The 18,279-nt window shown below is 42.6% G+C and overlaps 4 protein-coding genes across 4 annotated transcripts; 1 reads left to right on the plus strand and 3 right to left on the minus strand.

Annotated features, from left to right (window-relative positions):
* Nucleotides 1–1,874: 1,874 nt before the first annotated feature.
* Nucleotides 1,875–3,787, minus strand: LOC120795655 (guanylyl cyclase-activating protein 2-like). Its single transcript, XM_040137737.1, has 4 exons — nt 3,587–3,787; nt 3,217–3,366; nt 2,219–2,318; nt 1,875–1,999 (listed from the first exon to the last, which is right to left on the minus strand). Exons 1-4 carry the CDS (start codon nt 3,785–3,787, stop codon nt 1,875–1,877), a joined length of 576 nt encoding a protein of 191 aa, XP_039993671.1.
* Nucleotides 3,788–7,040: 3,253 nt separating this feature from the next.
* On the minus strand, nt 7,041–9,565 carry LOC120793644 (guanylyl cyclase-activating protein 2-like). Its single transcript, XM_040133905.1, has 4 exons — nt 9,371–9,565; nt 9,129–9,278; nt 8,394–8,490; nt 7,041–7,162 (listed from the first exon to the last, which is right to left on the minus strand). Exons 1-4 carry the CDS (start codon nt 9,563–9,565, stop codon nt 7,041–7,043), a joined length of 564 nt encoding a protein of 187 aa, XP_039989839.1.
* A 2,420-nt stretch (nt 9,566–11,985) lies between these two features.
* On the minus strand, nt 11,986–15,551 carry LOC120792389 (retinal cone rhodopsin-sensitive cGMP 3',5'-cyclic phosphodiesterase subunit gamma-like). The gene is made up of 5 exons (XM_040131551.1): nt 15,487–15,551; nt 14,461–14,636; nt 13,059–13,170; nt 12,923–12,960; nt 11,986–12,835 (listed from the first exon to the last, which is right to left on the minus strand). Exons 3-5 carry the CDS (start codon nt 13,160–13,162, stop codon nt 12,759–12,761), a joined length of 219 nt encoding a protein of 72 aa, XP_039987485.1. The 5' UTR covers nt 13,163–13,170; nt 14,461–14,636; nt 15,487–15,551; the 3' UTR covers nt 11,986–12,758.
* Nucleotides 15,552–17,000: 1,449 nt separating this feature from the next.
* Nucleotides 17,001–18,224, plus strand: LOC120795663 (retinal cone rhodopsin-sensitive cGMP 3',5'-cyclic phosphodiesterase subunit gamma-like). Its single transcript, XM_040137750.1, has 4 exons — nt 17,001–17,037; nt 17,770–17,875; nt 17,962–17,999; nt 18,148–18,224. The coding sequence occupies exons 1-4, from the start codon at nt 17,001–17,003 to the stop codon at nt 18,222–18,224; spliced, it is 258 nt and encodes an 85-aa protein (XP_039993684.1).
* The last annotated feature ends 55 nt before the right edge of the window (nt 18,225–18,279 follow it).

Consider the following 18,279-nt stretch of genomic DNA (forward strand, 5'->3'; position numbering starts at 1 on the left):
ACAATCAGACTCAGTGGTCTCCCGGAAGGTGGGACGACACGTTAAAAAGGTTGCTTTGAAATAGGCAGCAATTTAAATAGGATGAAACATGCAAATACGGTAGTGTCAGTGTGGTTCTCACTGGTGTCACTGGGAAGCCAAAGGATATCATGCTTCTAGGTAAAGAGCCTTAAAGGCTAAGAATGGTCATTCAGGCTAAATCCACATAGTAAGTAGCTCCCAGAAGGTCCCTCTACCAGAGAGCGCTGTTGGTGCTGCGACACACAGCACGTTTGTCTGTGTTCCTGCATATGATAAATGCAACAATTCAAGCCAATGTAGGAAACACATGAGCTCGTAGGGAAGAATTAGCGCTCTCAATAACTGCAGCAGGCACACTGGTATGGTCTTTCGTTTATTTTCCACTTAACAGGGGTGTTGAGGATGTTACAGTATTTACAATATATCAGCAGCTGATCCAGTGAAAACATAGGAAAACAGAAGCTTCGCACTGACAGCAGACATAAAAGATGACTGACAACAACAGCTAATGTTCATGGCTGATAGAATCCCTTCACTTTCCAGATTTACACTGATGTAGCTCACACCCTCCTGCTGTCATCCTCTCCCTGCACAGGTGTCCCTCGCTACTGCTGTTATTTTATTTATCATTCACATTCCGATGACCCATCAATAGTTCAGATTAAAAAAACACATTAAAAAACATACAGTAGGGACTACGGGAACAAAACATGCATCCCGGGTTTTAAACCAGGCGCCAAGTTATAAGAGGAGGAGGAGAGAATTACGGTCAATGGCAAAGCTGTGACTCAAATGCATGATCTGATTGCTGCAGAGAGATTTGCAGTGAAGCGCTGTTTAGTGTTCAAAAACAGAATATACGTTCACAGATATGTTGACAAAAATATAAATGAAACAACACAAATATGAAACAACCCCCAAAGAATACGATTCATCCTTTTCACATGTTGAAACTTTGGCTAAATTGTACTTCTGTTCTTCTCCACGGATTGTGATCATCAGGTCCAGTTCTCTTGATGATGGGACAAACCATCAGTGTTATGGTCCATGGTGTAAATGGACACACACCTGAATTATAGTTAAATTGCTCATCTGTGTGGACTAATTTGGAAAACACCGATGTTTTTATATTGCAAGGCTTATCTGGGAAATAGAGGCCAGTTAGTCTGCCCGAATGAGACAGTGTTAGTGAGTTGGCCTCTTAAACATTTAACCTTTGACAAGGTCACGTCGCTGCCGATGGTTTCATCGAATGCCCGTTTCCACGTCTACTCACTGACACATTGCCTTCTTGTGGCAGATGGTACATTGAGCAGACGACGTCGCAGAGGAAACTGTTTAATCGTGCTTGAGAAAAAACTGAGCAGAAGAAAACCTGCTGCACAAAACTGAAGAGAAGCCTGAGTTAGAGCACATGATGTCGAACCCGATGGGAATGTGTGTTACTTGCGGGGTGGGTTATTCCCCCAGGCTTAATGCTTAGGGTGGGTCCATGCAACAGCTGTAGAAACTGTACCAGATGAAGCGAGCTCCCTGCTATACATCCTCTTCTTTTCCTCAGTCATGACTTGTGTCTGTGTGAAATGGAAGATTTGATGGCAGATTGAGGCTGTATTCCCACGCAGTCCGGTGTGGGGTGTGATTATCCTGAATCTCGCTCTCTCTCTCTCTCTCTCCCAGATCAAATGACACGATGCAGCTTATTTCCATGGATTATTGCTCATGATGTCCGTGTCAAAAAACTGCCAGGAACATTTCTCCAGTGTTTCTGCTTGTAAACGAGATAAGAGCTGATCACCAAAGACAGAGTATTACCATAACCTTGTGTACAATCGTTTTTTGGGGGGGGGGTTTCATGAATCAGGGTTCTTCTGCTGTTGAGTGAACCAATCACAGGGCCCGATGTCCAGTTTGAGCTGCTCCATCACCCATGGGTCCTTTTCAGCCCCCTCAATAAATTCCTCCAAAGAAATCTGACCTGGACAATTCACAAGGTGAAAAAAAAAAGAAAGCCAGTATGAGTTTCGTAATGTAGTAACAGGTACAGTTCCAAATCACCAAAGCTTAGGATCAAATTGTGTTCACCATAACCTGGTTTTGTTCATCAAAGTACAATAACAGCAGCACGAGAACACTGAGCCGGAGGGTTTGTGTTGACACTGTATTGATGTGTTCACACTGTCAACCTGGAACTTACTGTCTTTATTCTTGTCCACCAGTTCAAATATTCTGTCACAGATGTCACCGATGTTCTCCGTGACGCCCGGATCATTGTGCCTCTTTAGCTTGTAGATGATCTGAACAGAGAAGAAAAACGACAAAGAAACAAGCTGGCGTCGGTTCAAATGTCTGAGAGAACATATCTTACGCTAACACTTCTGTTGTCTTTGGACACTGTAGTACGTTTTATTTTATTGGACCGACACCGGCACCAAAGCAGTTCCTTGTTTCCTTGATTCTGGTTCAGTATCTCCTATCCAGAGGTCGAAAATGAGCACTTACTGTACAAGCTGAGTTGTGCTATTAAAGAGTATTGCTTTGCTTTCAGGGGCTTTCATGACTTTAAGCTGTGGGTTTGGCAGTTGCTTTATTGTTAATGGTAAGAATAGTTAGTGCAGCAGCCCTGCTCCTGTTTTAGCTAAAGCTCCACCTCTGCGCCATGTGGACCCAAAGTAAACACATTTCTGCTGTAACCGCAGCCGTCATGCTACTCGCTGAATACTAATTAATAGACAGGTGTCGGCACCGTTTGTTTTAATTTTTAAAAGAATTCTGGACCGACACGTCACCGTTTTAAAAGGTAACACGCACTGTCCGGTTCCAGTGCACAAGTTCGCTGCGAACACACGGGTGGATTTCTGGGTTTCGAAGCAAATAAATAAACGACAAAAAAACCCCACAGTTTACCCTCACGGCTGTTTGGAGCCCGATGTGGCTTTGAAACGTATTCAATGAGTTTACTACAGTATCTCACAGAAACAATGACCAATGTGGAGTTTCCCTCTGTTATATTACCGTAACTCAGAGAAACCCGTTGAAATCTTGGAAAATATCTTCAAATACCTGCAGCTGAATGATGGAAAAAACATTAGGATGAGGCTTATTGTCTGTAGACACGCATCCTGTTGGAACAGTCCAATCTAAAAAAATGGTTCCGATGTCAATTTTTAATCATGGGCGGAGCTGAACACTTACTTTCACAATGTGTCTTACTTCCTGTCTGTCCAGACAGCCATTTCCATCTCTGTCATAAACTTTAAACGACCATTTCAGTTTGTCCTCGAGTTTTCCACGAAGAACAAGATGCACAGCCGCCACGTATTCCATGAAGTCTATTTTACCATCCTGAAAGGAGAACGGGGGGGTGGACAGATCAGTTGATCACACTGCCTTTACAGCAAGGACTGATATGATGCATTTACTCTTCTTTCTACAATACTCAAATAAAGTTGACTTTTGACCTCTTTGACTCCTACCTCTCTCTTCTATCTCCACTTTTATCTCTAGATTGGTATTTATTTAATATCTGACAATATCCTACTGTCAAAAGACACGGTTACACTACCTTATTTGTGTCAAAGGATCGAAACACATTTTCCATGAATGCAGATTCTTCTTCTGTGGAGTTGCTGGTGATTCCAAAGATTTTCTTGAATTCATGCAAGTGCAGATTTCCGCTCGGACACTCGCTTGCAAACTTACGGTAGAGTTCCTGAATTTTTTTGAGAGTCACTTCCTTATCTGTGGCACTCTGTGTTTGGCCCATAACTTTTTAATAAAAAGACGTGAAGTTGCTAAAACATTGAAAAACCCACACAGAAGCTGTCAAGCACATTCATCACTGTGCACCGCCCACGCACCCATGGCTCGTGCGCCCAGCAGAGTAAACTGTGTCGGCTATTTCCCGGTGACCTGTGGTTAAATCCAAATGACTTTTCAGAGATCTTCTCTAAAATCGTTTTCGTCTGTACCCTTTTTTCTTCAGTATTTGCATTCCCTAAAATCTGACAAAGCCACTCCACCTTCCTCTGAAGAAAAACCTTTTCATTCGCTCACGACTGACGACTAAAGAATTAGATTGTTAACAACAGATCCGTTGGCTCTCTGACAGCAAAGAAGAGCAGATTGCCCCTAGCCAGACAAAAGTCCACCACCAAGCTCTCGGCGAGATTAGAAGAAGGATGACGTCAAAATCCAGGCTAAGCGCGGTCTTGATAGAACCGCTGATCCACTGAGGTCTGTCTGACAGTTTACCCAACCCGATCTGCCGGGTGAACTTAGAGTAAAAAGTAAAACAGTGCTCTATTTGGCTCAAGAGACACATGAAAGCCCTGATGTTTAACAGTATCAGAAATCAATAACAAATCTATTTCCCGTATTAATAGAATCAGCTGTCAATCAATCTAAGTTAGACGGTTTCGATGGATTGATTGGAATATGCATCTGAGAAAAAAAGATTCAGCTTGTCCTTTTTCTGTCTCTCTGCTTTTCAACTGAAGAGTAAGATTCAATATCACCACACTTTTAATCAAATTCAGACTGATGACATGCAACTTTAGGAGCGTTGAAGATTTTTGTTCTCCAAATGTCAAATAGCATCGTTCCCCCAAATTTTTCGTAAAGACAAATGTCACGTTTTATCGGTCGCCAGCATGTTTTTGGCGCTTCCAAGATTTTAAAGTTGCAATGAGCAGCTGCGAACAGTGCAAGTGTTCGTACGTCAATGTTCAATTCAGATGAGTCTCAACAGTAAAGAAGTCATGGGTATTTTAAAAAGAGAATCATAGTGGAGGGCACACATATTTTCAAGGTCTCTGCTCATCGATAGCACTCACTCACACACACACCACTTTCTGCATCAGGTACAGATTCGTTGAAACGCTGTGTCTCTCCCAGAGCAGCCTACATGAAACAGGTCTCCGCACCCAAGGACAGTTCCACCCAGTCAGACCCATGGACGGTGGCAGAGCCACGATCTGCCCTTCGGACAAAAATCCCAGATCCAACCAATGCATTTGACACTGTTGCCAGTAAATTATGGTTGATAACAGCAGTACCCTGGTCCTTGTGGAAGTGGAGGTTCTGTGGGCCAGGTCCAACTTCCAGGTCCACCTGCAAGTTTCTCTACGTCTTCAAGGATCCATATTTTTTCCATTCATGTTTCCACTTTGGCTACTTAATATTGTCTTCCTCCCTAACTCTACTGTTGTTATTGCTGTGTACTGTGAACATGTGACATTGACTGCACAGCTCTGCATGTCTGGAAGAGGGATCCCTCCTCCGTGCTCTTCTTCTGCCCTTGTAGAGCAGAGGTTCTTCCTTATCTGAACAAAGGATCATTGTTTGAAACCGGTAGCATCACAGCTATAGAGAATAATACTAACACTCATCATCATCATCATCTGAGTGATTTGTAGTGACTTTGAAAGGTGGATCGGTCCCTGTGATATTTTATCATCATAATGGGGTCTTTGGATTTAAGTACTGGCTGGATTATCGTTATTTTCCGACTCCGATCACTTGGTGTGATTTATACGACATTGCCTTCCCTCGTCACCCGCTTGCGGCCAGTCACCTGAACTGCAAACAAACCGATCAGCAGCCAAGACTGTGGACTCTAAGCCCCTGAGGATTATGTCTGGAGCCTTCACAGGTAGGAGCTGGAGATTTCTGACTCCTAGTGGCACAATCAGAAAAGACGCCGCAGCTGACAGAAGTTGAAGAAAAACACAATGTCAAGTTTATATAAAAATATGTTTTAATAACAAAATAATGGGGCTTCTGAAAAGAACACAGCTTGAATCTTTTCCTCAGATTTGTACCAAAAATTAACAAACAAAAGAACACTCTGCATGATATTCTCCCACCTTGTTTCATGATTCTTGGTAGAATAACCGAATGGAAATCTGTGTCGATGAAATATTGCAACCATTAATCTAAATGTCTCCTGAGCGTGTTCGGTCAGTCAGGCAGTTCGGTCTTGTTACCCAAATGTTTGGCTGACACCACCTGGATTAAAGCTGCAGCACTAAATACGGTTATACCGCCACTGGGCCAAATGGCTGTGTGTGATGTGAAATGGTTTCTCCCGCTACGCTTCAGTCTCCCTCTGTCATCTCAGTGGTTCGGTTCTCCAGCCTGCAGCTTCGCTTCACCCCCACCGCTCTCATCAACCTCATTTCCAGATGCAGGCAGCTGTCGTCAGCGAAAAAAAAATCTCTGGTGAAACTGCTGTATGCTCAGCACTAAATGACGGACGGACACAGATATTCCCCCAGGAGCTCATGCGCTTGCACTCATCGAGTAGCTCGACGCATAACCTCAGACGAATGTTAATGTTGCTCTGGGTCTGCTGAGTCTGTGAGCAAGAAACCGTTTGCTCACGCATTTGTTGTAACAACCTCATTTTATGTTAATGTTGAGTTTTAGCTGGTGGTTGGGGTCAAATAACAGGAATGACTACTGCTTGAATAACGAAAAGTCTAATGTCTTCATCCATCATAACTGCGCAGAAAGAACCATTAGCTGGGTTGACGAATGAGCACAATGTAATGTTGTTATATTTACCAGCCCTCTGCAGGGACAAGTACACCAACAATATATTTGTATATTGTCACAGTTCTATTATGACCACAAAACATTTGACCATTTTTAAAAATGTTATTGTTTAAATCATCTTTAGCTATAAATAGCCTAACTGTAGTAAGCAGTAATATCACATAAATACGTTTTTGAAAAAAACTGTTTTTGATAATGTGAGGTTGTTTATGAATATCCTATGGCCATCATTTCTAAACTAAAGATAAATGCAGTACAGGCGTACAGGCGAGGACTCGGACTCGGACTCGGACCTTTGGACCAGGCGTCCAAATCACAGCGGAGCTGCAGCCGTGAAAAAAGTGCAATGCGCTCCAGCTCCAAGTCACAAGAAGCTCAACACAGAGACAGAGGCACAGCCTCTACACCTGAGAACTGAAGACAACGCGTATGCTGGGCCGTGAACCCACTAAGCGAGTGGGTCACGGCGATTTCCCGCAGTTCTGGATCACCCAGCCGGTGGCGTTGACATCCAGCTTGAGCAGGTTCATGACCCATTCATCTTTCTGAGCTCCCTCCATGAACTCAGACAAGGTTATCTGACCTGTGAGGGCACAAAAACACAATCCACGTTGATGACTTCGCACCAATCAAAAACAGTGGAATAACTTTGATTTGAACTTCGAGCAAACGCCACATTCTACAGGTTTAAGAGAAAATTTTACCAAAAGCGGAAAACCAACCCTACATGTAACTGTTTTGTTCTTCTTGACCATAACATGTAAAAATACGATCAGAAGGACGATGAGCAGTGCAATAAAAGCTGAAGATCACTGTCTAGGACCTCATGGGAGCCAGTGGTGAAAGTTTGTGAAAAGACTCTGAAAGACAGACTTTAAATTCTACACACAAAGGATTTCCGACCAGATTTCTACCCCACGCGTTGGACTCTGTAGTAGTTTGAACAGTAAAGTAAAGTAACTCAGGTTAAGGTTTGGTTAAGGCAACTGAAAAGTTGCTTAAAGTAAGTGAATGTTTTTCGTTCTTTGTTTTACTAAAAATGTTGACTTAGGTCAGAGTAGAAAACTCTTTTCCACTCATCAAAATTAAAGGTAAATTTCACAGAACTGACAGAGGAACACCCGACAAGCTCGCTGACCATCTACGGTCGGCACGTTGTTTCTACTTCAACGCAAGGGAGTTTGCTCAGGTTTGACTCTTCACTCTTACTTGTTCAAAACGAATTGGATTTACTTTTCTTGTGGTTGAGTCGCTCTTAACTGATGAATTCTGACGTTTGTTCGTTTTTTACTCACATGTCATATGTACACTACAGTAAAAGAGTCAATGGTCACTGTAATTACTCTTCCTGTACGTACTGGTAGGGTTGAAGTGATCCCTACTCCGTCTGTACGACATGGAGGGCAAATCCACCTCATATTAGTCAGAGCTAACCTGACGCTTTAGCCTCTAAGTCATAGAAATCAAACGTACGGCTATTTTAGTTCGAAAGACCTGGACAGGGCAGTATCCTGAGGAGGAAGTACTGAAGGTACACACTGACAGGACGGATGACGACGGTGACCAACAACCCTTTCGATGTACATAAGGCCGTGCAAGGATCGTATCAACGTGGACGTGGAAAGAAATTCCGCGATGTGCTCGCAGACATATCGGTGTGACATAACATGGCGCCGAAACTCCAACAAAAACCAGTTAAGACAAAAACGCACATGTAATTCTCTGTTACTACGAACACACAGGCTCAACACGCTAAAGCACATGCTATACCCCTTTTTCCAGGGGTTTCCGGTGTGAACTGTGTTGTTACGTACCATCGTTGTTCTGGTCGACCAAATCGAAGATTCTGTCGCAGATTTCGGACGGAGTCATGCCAACGTCGCTCGTCCGGAGCTTGAGTTTGTAGATAATCTGTGTGAGATACGTGAAATGCGTCTGTGATCGGGTGCACAAACCAGCAGTTTGAGACAAAGCTTTATTGGTTCTGCACTACACACAGTGTGTAATAATGTCATTGACACTGACAAACAAATCTCAGTGCAGAGTTTGTATTTCTTCTGGAGGATCCCAAATGTGCCCACAAATGTAAAATACACCTCCAATAAGGAGGAATAAAACATTTTTCTCTTGGATTACTGAAACAAATATTACCTAATTCCCTGTCAGACCAATCAGATCATGTGGAAAGAGGGCTAATTTTAGGTTTCTTCTTTTAGAGGCTTAATGTAAACACCTGAGATGTTCACTTCAAGAATAGCCCTGACCGAGACCTCCCACTCCTCATCTAATACCCTGTAGACCTACAGTCCATGACCTCCGGCCCTAAGCCCCGTCACCAGGCCGGTCCTGTAATCTGTCTTGAGAGGATTTGTGTTATGAAATCTGGCCCTTTGACAATTTGGTAGGTTACATCAGCTGAAAATCCCACCACACTTGGTTCACATTGGCCCTAATCTCCACAAAACCTTAAAATGGATAAAAAAAACCCCATCTTGCAGAGAATGTATGTTCCTTAATAAATAGTCGATATCTGAACAGGTCCTTCTTACCCTTATGATCCGCTTCACCTCCTGCCTGTCCAGCTTGCCATTTCCATCCTTGTCATACATCTTGAAAGACCACTTGAGCCGATCTTCGAGGTTCCCCCGTAAGATCAAGTGAAGTGCCGCTACATACTCCAGGAAATCGAGTGTGTTATTCTGGAGGCAGGTAATGCAGAGTTGCATTTAAACAGAAATGAAAATCGAATTCAATAATTAGAAACCGCTGTGTTGTTTTTTGTTTTTTTTACCTGATTCGTGTCAAAGGAGCGGAATATTGTCTCTATGTAGAGGGACTCCTCTGCAGAGCTGCTTGGGACCCCGAAGATCCTCTTTAACTCATGTAGGTGCAGGGCACCGCTCGGACACTCCTTCATGAAGATGATGCACAGCTCCTGAATCTGGGCTAAATCCATCTCCTCGCTGTGGCTCTCCTCTTGTCCCATGGTCTCCGGTTACCCCGATGAGACAAGTCCTGACTGTGGTAACTGCTTGATGAGACTGTCTTAGTGAAAGTTCAGGCTTGCGTCTGCAGGACGCCGGTGCATCGGTCCTCACGGTCCAGTCACACTGAAGAGCTCTGCGCTGCCGTCCAGCCACTCCCTCAGCCGGCAGGGAGGTAGGAGGACAGTAATGGGTCAATCGCATTAACTCGTAATCACTTGATCTTTAGCCTGCAAGGTGCTGTCCAAGTAGGCTTGAAAATGACTGGCATTACTGGAAAATTACTGTTACCAAGCCCCTAAAACCGTCTACTTATTGTAAAACAGGCAGAGTCAGTTAAACCAGCTGGTGTCGATCTTGGTTGTCTGTGTGTTGGTCTGAAGATAAATTCTGGATTTAAAACTTCAAGGCTGCACTTCTCCAAATCTTAGCACAAATTCAACAGTTTATCTATTTTCTCATTTCCACAGGCAAACTTCTATTTTCCTAATGATTACGTCATAATGAGATAGGCGTGTGTGTGTGTGTGTGTGTGTGTGTAACAAATATTTTTTTCAACTGACCAGTGATAAAAGACAAATATAACAAAAGCTTTTCTTGTTTTTAGAAACTTTTTAGAGATTAAACAAAAAATATAAAGCTCTCTCTTTCTATATATGTATATATATACATATATATACATATATATACATAAATATATGTATGTATAAATATTTTACACCACATTTTGATTATTTAAATACCAATATTTTTATTAATGTACAGTATTCAGTTATATTGTTGACCGATAATGATCTTTTGTCAGTTTCAGGAGTCCACACGCTGACGACACTTTAGTCTGAATGTAATAAATACGGACAGTTAATGCAATAAAAAGTAAATAATTACACAGAGCAAAGTTTTGTTTTTTCCCCTTTTTTCACAAACTGAGTGTAAATGATTACAGTTTTGTTTCCGTGCATCCCACCAGATTAATATTCTCAGTTTTTGCACACAAATATGTTCACGTTTCTGTCTGTGAATATTTCTACAGTCCAGAACCTGAGAGGTGTGAAATATCAACAAAGGTCAGGGCTGTTAGATTAAGTGATCATGCGGGATCCGCATTAGTTGATATCGAGCCTTCGAAGGTTCAAGTCCCCTAACAAATCTACAATTAATCCAAAAACACCCTGTGAACCTGGGGTTTTTGGGCCCCTAGGGGTCTGGGGTCTGCCCCTTGTTCCCAGTTTGTTATCAGATCTTTTACTCAAGTAATATTATCAGTACCGCAAAGTAATATACTTGATTAGAAGTAAAAAAATTCATCCCATCAAAATCTTCCTGAAGTAAAAGCCGACACAGTACTATTAGCAAAATGTACTTCCAGTATCAAGAGTAAAATGATTTCCTCCAGCGAGGAGGTTACGTGATCACCCCTGTCTGTTTGTTGGTTTGTGGCTTTATTTTTCAGCAGGATCACACAAAGACTACTGAAAAGATCTGCACCGAACTTGGTGGAGGGATGGGACGTGGGCCGGGGAAGAACCCATTACATTTCCGGCCAGATCCTGATCATTTGCTACGAATCTGAATTTTTTCCTCTGGAGTCTGGCGTATGTTGTTTACGGAGGTGTGCGGCCTACGGAGCCAATGATCTCGTTCATTATGCAGCAGACTGGCCTGTCAGAGTGTAATGTATATTATGGGATTATGTTACTAAGGCAGCGTGTTGTAGTTGGTGCTAATCTTCTCTACATTTTATACTGTTGGGTACCACAGACAGAATGAGTGACTCTGTTCTCGCTTCGGTTTTCTTCGGCTTGATTTTGTTTTGATTATCTATAGGACACAATTGTTGTTATCCGTATAACGGCTATGGAGGCTGATTTAAGATCACAAGTTATCGTAAACTATAGAAGACATTCTTCCTTAAAGTTCTTGACTTCATCGGTGCTTGATCAAATAAAATAAATGTAACACCTTTTTTTACCGGTACAATCCCGGTGATAACAACCTGACTACACGATTAGATGTAACCCAGTTGTCTACCCGAGCTGGAACCTTTTCTCTGATGCAAGTCCTTGGGCCGAAGAGATGAGCTGCGGCCCGGAGCAGAGAGCCAGTGTCTGTCAGACTTGTTGATCCTCTTCGTGAACAGCTTTTCATGTGAATGTTCCCTCAGAAATGCTCCAGGTGGTGGTTGCGTTAGGGTTATCACGAGGCGGGATAAACGCTGTACACATGACGCACCACAAATGCTGGGTCTTTCTTTTTTGCCGATAGTCGATGAACGGAAGTTGCGTTCGATCAAGAAAAAAACCGATACCTGACTCCTGAGGTCAGTACAGATACTGATATTTGAGAGTAGAAAAAAAAATTCAGATAAACATAAATACACCATCAAAATAATGATAAGGATCCTTTCAATTTGTGCTTTGTTTATTAAAGAATCATGAGCGAGATAGTACAGAGCAGTGTAAAGTACATTATATTACAGTTACGTCTTTGGCATTTCTGTATCGCAATTGTTTGTCACTCAAGGGCCGACGTAAATGCCGATACTGATACATTTGTGAAAAGCTGCAATATCGATACCAATAACCAGTTAACGCCAATGATATCGTCCCGGCTGATTTACCTGTTGAGCTGTGGTAAAAAAGTTGGGGGATAAATATCCCGTAACTTGACGGCAGCTGGAAAAACCACACAAAACATAATGGACTGAGGAAAATAACCTTCACGCAAATAAGCATGTGTACCTTTACTGACACACTCTGGCTGTGTGCAGAATTACAGATGAACTACAGAAAATAAATATGGGGGTTGGATGGAGGGAGAATATTTAATTTAGGGATTAAAGTCAAACAACAACCAGGACAGTTGCTAAGTAAGAGGTAGTTTCTCATTTATGATTTCACATTTATGTTTATAGCAAAAATAATATAGATATTTTCAAAAAAGCTCCTACAAAAATAGATGCAATAGAAGAATATTTCTCTACTGTGTTTAGTTATGGCTGGTTACAAGAAAAGGCTCAGTAGAACCCTGAACCTGCAGAGATCTGTCTCACAGTGACTGTTGCACCAACACTCGGTGGAATCATTTCTCCAGCTTCAAGCACGCTCCTCACAGTCGGCGCTCATTAAACCACAGAGATACTGTGAATCGGTCACATCTGTCCAGAGCCAGGGTGGGAGCCCTCGTCCAACACGTCTAGACGATGCCGAACTGGGCCAGGTCGCTCAGCTCCATGTCACCAAACGCCTCCCAGGGGCAGACCACTGCAGAGTCTGCAGGACAGAGGAACCGAAACGTGAGTCCAGACTAAATATCTAAACATGGCCCAGTTTCAGACTAGATGTCAAATGCACCCTCACCTCCAAGACCCTCCATCCCCGGGACGTCGTTGTCGAACCTGTTTGAAACACAGTGGAAAGCAAAGTGAGATGTTCCGCCAATATTAGACTTGGTGGATGAGAAGCACGACGGAGGGAAATGAGGGAAATGACTCACCCCTTCTGTCCAGCTTTGGGAGCCTTGCTCTTGAACTGCCTGGTCTCCTTCTGCTTGAACTTGGGGGGAGCGGCCTTGGTGCCTTCACCTGCTGCTGCGTTCATCTCGGAGACTTTTGAACACAGGCGAAACAAAGAGGACATTTCACTCATCATAAGTGCTGGAGGAGATGGACGCGGGCCTTCTGCGCCACCGCAAAACATACTTCCATGTGCTGCTGTGACTCACATTTCATCCTCTCACGTTTTCAAACATCTCCCCTTATGTCATTTCTGGTGATAACATGTCTTCTAAGTGGTCTTCTTACCCGCTTACTCGTCATAAACACTTTCCAAATTTTACATTGCTAATCCTACTTGTGTCAGTCCATGAGCCAGAAGTCAGGTGATACGGGCTCACAACAGGTTGGCGAGTCAGAGGTCGGTGTGCTGCCAAACAAGATCTCTGCGAGCCATCTAACGTTCGGGGGCGAGGTTGGATTATGTCAAGGATTATGATCTCTTTTTCAAAGACAATATTCAACCAATTTAGCTGCGGAACATCCGTTAACCCGATCACCTCGAGAGGATTTACGTTACAACAAAGATGAATCTTGTGGCATGTCTCCACCTTCACACAGAAGATACAGAAAACACCTTCGGTAATCAAAAATCAAAGATAATAGGAAATATCTATCGCTATAGTAAAAAGAATCCACAGAGTTCCTAAAACGGTAAATTGAGTTTGACCAAATAGCCAAAAATCGATGTAGTCAGGAGCAAATATCACACAGTTTTACTTCGTGGATGAATAAACGAATAACTGGATTATCATCTTTGATATATATATATATATATATGTTTTGTTTTTTTGTTTTTTTTGCTCAGCCGTAACTTTTAGATTTCAGGCTTCGGATTTAATATTTATGAAATTTCGGAGGGATCCAAGTGGGTTGGAGAGATTCTGAAGTTACACTGTTGGTGTCCTTCCACCACCTGTTTTCATGTTCTGTGTATTTAAACGAGAAATCTTTTGAAAAGCAATAAGAATTGAAGGAGATCAGATAGTAACAGATGAACAAGTTAAACTGTAGCTCAGTGTCTCTTGATTTACGAGATACAGACCCGAGTGGTTACTGAGGAGAAGGAGTAAAAACTGTGATTTCAAGTTCTACCGAGATTTCAAACTTACATATTTCATATGACAAACCAACGATGCCGTCGTACATTAGAGGTGAAAACTTTTCAGAAAAGTGTAGAAAGTCCACAAACATTTAGTTATTTTGAAGACAATGGTACCATGCAAAGCCTTAAAAACAGTCCAGAAGAAATCACTATGTTTCTCATCTGTTGTCATATTCGGCTTTCTGTTAACAATTCTCGCACTTGTGAGTTCACTACATCTCTCGGAAAAATGCACTCACCTGGTTGCGCTGCAAGACTGGACGTCCAAGAAATTTCTCTTTGCAGAGCGGAAGCAAAAAAGCAGCTGCAAGACAAAGACGGAGTCTTCTCTCTTCTTGCAGTCTCTCTATTCTGTCTCGATATGGCGTCGGCACCCTGCCTTTATAGCCTTGGCTGAACCTCCGCCCACTTATTGCTTGTTGGTAACGTGGAGGACAGAAGACCAAGAGGGGGGTATTTTTAGGCTAGGCTTATAAGTAAGCCTGGTAAGTCAAAGATAATCACAGGGCCATCAGAGACTCACACATTTGTAACAGATTATTTTATTTTTACATTTCAGACATTGAGATTCAGATGTCCAACTGTCTTTTTTGCCTCACAGTGTTTCCCAAAATCTAGAAAAGAAAATCTCCAAAAGGCACCTGACCAGTAAAAAGAAGGCATCACTCACTTAAAAAAATAAACTGTAAATAGTAAATTGTTGTCTTGTGGGTTTTGTGTATGACTGTTGATCTAATGACTAAAGAAATGATGCTCAACTCATACATGTGCTCATTCATTTGCTGCAGTACAGGTTAGACAACACGGTGAGAGAATACAGGATTACAGGTAATAATCTCTCCCGCCGTAGTTCAAACTTTAAAATCGGAGGCTTTACATGATCCTGTGAACGGCATCAGAGAGTTAATGATGCAACAGTTCAGCCTTTACGGTCTCCACGAGGCAAACGTCCACGTGAACAAAAGAATCAGGCTTTACAATGAGACAAAATACAGGAAATAACAGCCATCGTCCCGAAAAGACGCATAGAAAAACACGGATCTGTCCATAAAAATGTAATGCACATTTTCAGACTAGACATTTTTAAACTAGAGTGACAAAATATGTGAACTAAACAACATAATACAGTGAAATACAAATATTTAAACAGGTTCCATATACACAGGCTATTTACATGTATGTGTTTTTGTGTTTTTTATGTGCTTATTAAGTCATTTGGGGTTGATCGGGGATTTTTCTATGTAAATACTGTGCACATTATCTACCTGCCTTATCTTCCTTCTTTCCTTTCAACGTGGACGATTCAACTCGCAGCCCTCTCTAGCTTATCTGGCACAAAACCCATATCACAATTGATGCACAGTTGCTTTCCTTTGCAGCCCCTTAACGAGCAGCATCCTCGCATGCTGTGCAGCCAAACATTACATTTTCCAAACCCACCGGTCTTTGTTTCAAATTCTAGCGAGGATCCCATCAATGTCAGGAGGACTTTCGGATCAATTTCTACACATTTACACTTCAGACATCTAGAATGTTCCCATTTGATGGGATGGAGCAGCCAAACAAACAGACTTGAGTTTGAAAAAGACTCGTCATGGCCCTAAAACACACAATCACACACACACACACACACACACACACACACACACACACACACACACACACACACACACACACACACACACACACACACACACACACACACACAAACACAATAATGTGTTTTGAAGGAAGGGTGTCAACAGTTAAGTGAAGGAAAGACGACAGGCATAACTGGTCTTTTTGCTTTTGCTGGTCGTTAATTGCCGGAGCATCATGTTGCTGCCAGTGCTGCTGTTCTGTCTCTGTCTGGGTCCGTTACGCCTGAGAACGTTTATCCTCAGGTTTATTCGGACTTGGTCTGAAATTGAAAAACGGTCGCACTCTACTGTTCCCTTCACTGCGTGTAGTGTGTTCACCACCTTGACAGAACGTCTGACGAGAATGACTGAATCTAGGGGACTCAAGTTGCCCCACGACGCAATGTAAAAAGTGGTTTACGCCGACGGCCACAGACCAGGAGCTGATCACCATCGGGAAAAAAGGACCAGCTGAAGTACTGGTATTCAGTTTTCCTTTTATTTTGCACGACCTGACACAACACTCCTCTACCCACTATTCCCTGTATACTGAGCTGGGAATGGATGAACATTGCATTCCATTTGTATATTTTAGTGACTACGACTGAATATTCTTGCATAGATTACAAACTTACATAACGTCTGAACATTACACAATTTGAAAACTGTGACAACAAACGTGTCCGCGCTTGCCTGAGCAGGCTTATCCATAAGGCCGTCTCAAAATACACACACTCCCAGGATAGGCATCATGACTGCCTGGATTATATACAAGACTTAGTGGCGTATAAATGTTGGGATTGAAAACAGACGACTTTTTAAACTCTACGCTCTTCTCTGGACGAGTTGACAAACTCACAGTTACGGTAAGAGGTTTTGTTTTTATCCATGTGGACACGGTTTCTCTGTTGTTAGTGACATCGAGTTTAGGCAGAATCTGATTACATTTTTATGAACTAAAACCTGAATGATAACGATCCGAGCGATTTTTTTTGCTTCTTCAAAAGCATGAATTCAAATCAGATTATTGAAAAAATCAGCAGTGTGAGAAATGCAAGTTGCTTCGCTCCTTTGTAGCGAAGAACTGATTAAATCACACATGGAGAAAAAGAAGAGAGCGATGCATGTGCTTATGAATCTGTCTGCCTTGCAGTTTGTTAATGGCCGGCAGGCACGTGCAGTGGGCCTCACCTTTGGGTAAGCAGAATGAAGTCAGAAGTAGATGCAAAGTAGAGTCGTGGGTAAAAAGAAGACGATATGCAGTGTTGGACCCACCCAGTTCTGAACTGATGCCCAGACCGATAAATTTCAGGGCACTCGCACAAAAATTTGACGAATGAGTCGTTATTTTTAACCGATTGAATGGTCGGTTGGACTTTCAACACTGCCCCGCTGCATGTGGCTCGGTGGGAGAAAGAAAGAGAAAGACAGACTTTGAGGTACAAACCAGAAGACTCCCAAACATTTCACTGTCCGTCATGGAAAGAGCCCCAGAAGCGCAGTCTGAACGCATTTCTTGTGAAACGCGGAAAATTTGCCAGTGACACAGAATTCTCTGAAAGTTAGGTTCCTTCACCACAAAATGGATTATGTAAGGTTTTGAATTCTTGAAACTACTGGACTATGATTGTAAATTGTAATTTACATGTTTGAGAAAAATGAAACTTTTAGGGATCAATTCACAAAATTTCAAGGGACCAACCTTTATACACACTGCCTCAGTAATCATGCATTACATACAGTAAACGTTCTGACTCTTTCTCCTTGTGTCTCCTGCCTTTGTGTTGTGTTTTGCTGCTATGGTGTAGGTCACAGTAACCTTTGCATCTGAGAGCTTCAGACCAAGTTTTTTTTTTTTTGGATCACCTTACAGCGTCTGAAACCTCCTCGATCTGCTCCTTCATCTGCATTGTGCTTCTCATCCTGTAGAAATGAACGCAGCGGCGGCAGAAGGCACCAAGGCCGCTCCCCCCAAGTTCAAGCAGAAGGAGAGCCGGCAGTTCAAGAGCAAGGCTCCCAAGGCTGGACAGAAGGGGTGAGACTTCATTAAATATACAAGAATGTGGCACCAAATGTATGTATAACACACTGATGCTTTGAATGTATATTTATTTGCAACAGGTTTGGCAATGATGTACCAGGCATGGAGGGTCTTGGAGGTATGAATGGTCCAGTTGGTATTATTGTGAATCTAGAGTAAATTTAGATAAACCTTTGAATTATTTTGGAATAACTTTTCCCCCCGTAATTTACGTTATTAGATGAATCTGTCTGACCCATTTGCGACTCTGTCCTCCCCTCCTGCAGACTCTGCAGTGGTCTGCCCCTGGGAGGCGTTTGGTGACATGGAGCTGAGCGACCTGGCCCAGTTCGGCATCGTCTAGACCTGTCGGATCCTCCACCTACACTATCACACCTATACACGCATTCTCCTGCGAA

Source organism: Xiphias gladius, chromosome 1, assembly GCF_016859285.1.
Source record: "Xiphias gladius isolate SHS-SW01 ecotype Sanya breed wild chromosome 1, ASM1685928v1, whole genome shotgun sequence".
In the NCBI taxonomy this organism is placed as follows: Eukaryota; Metazoa; Chordata; class Actinopteri; order Istiophoriformes; family Xiphiidae; genus Xiphias; species Xiphias gladius.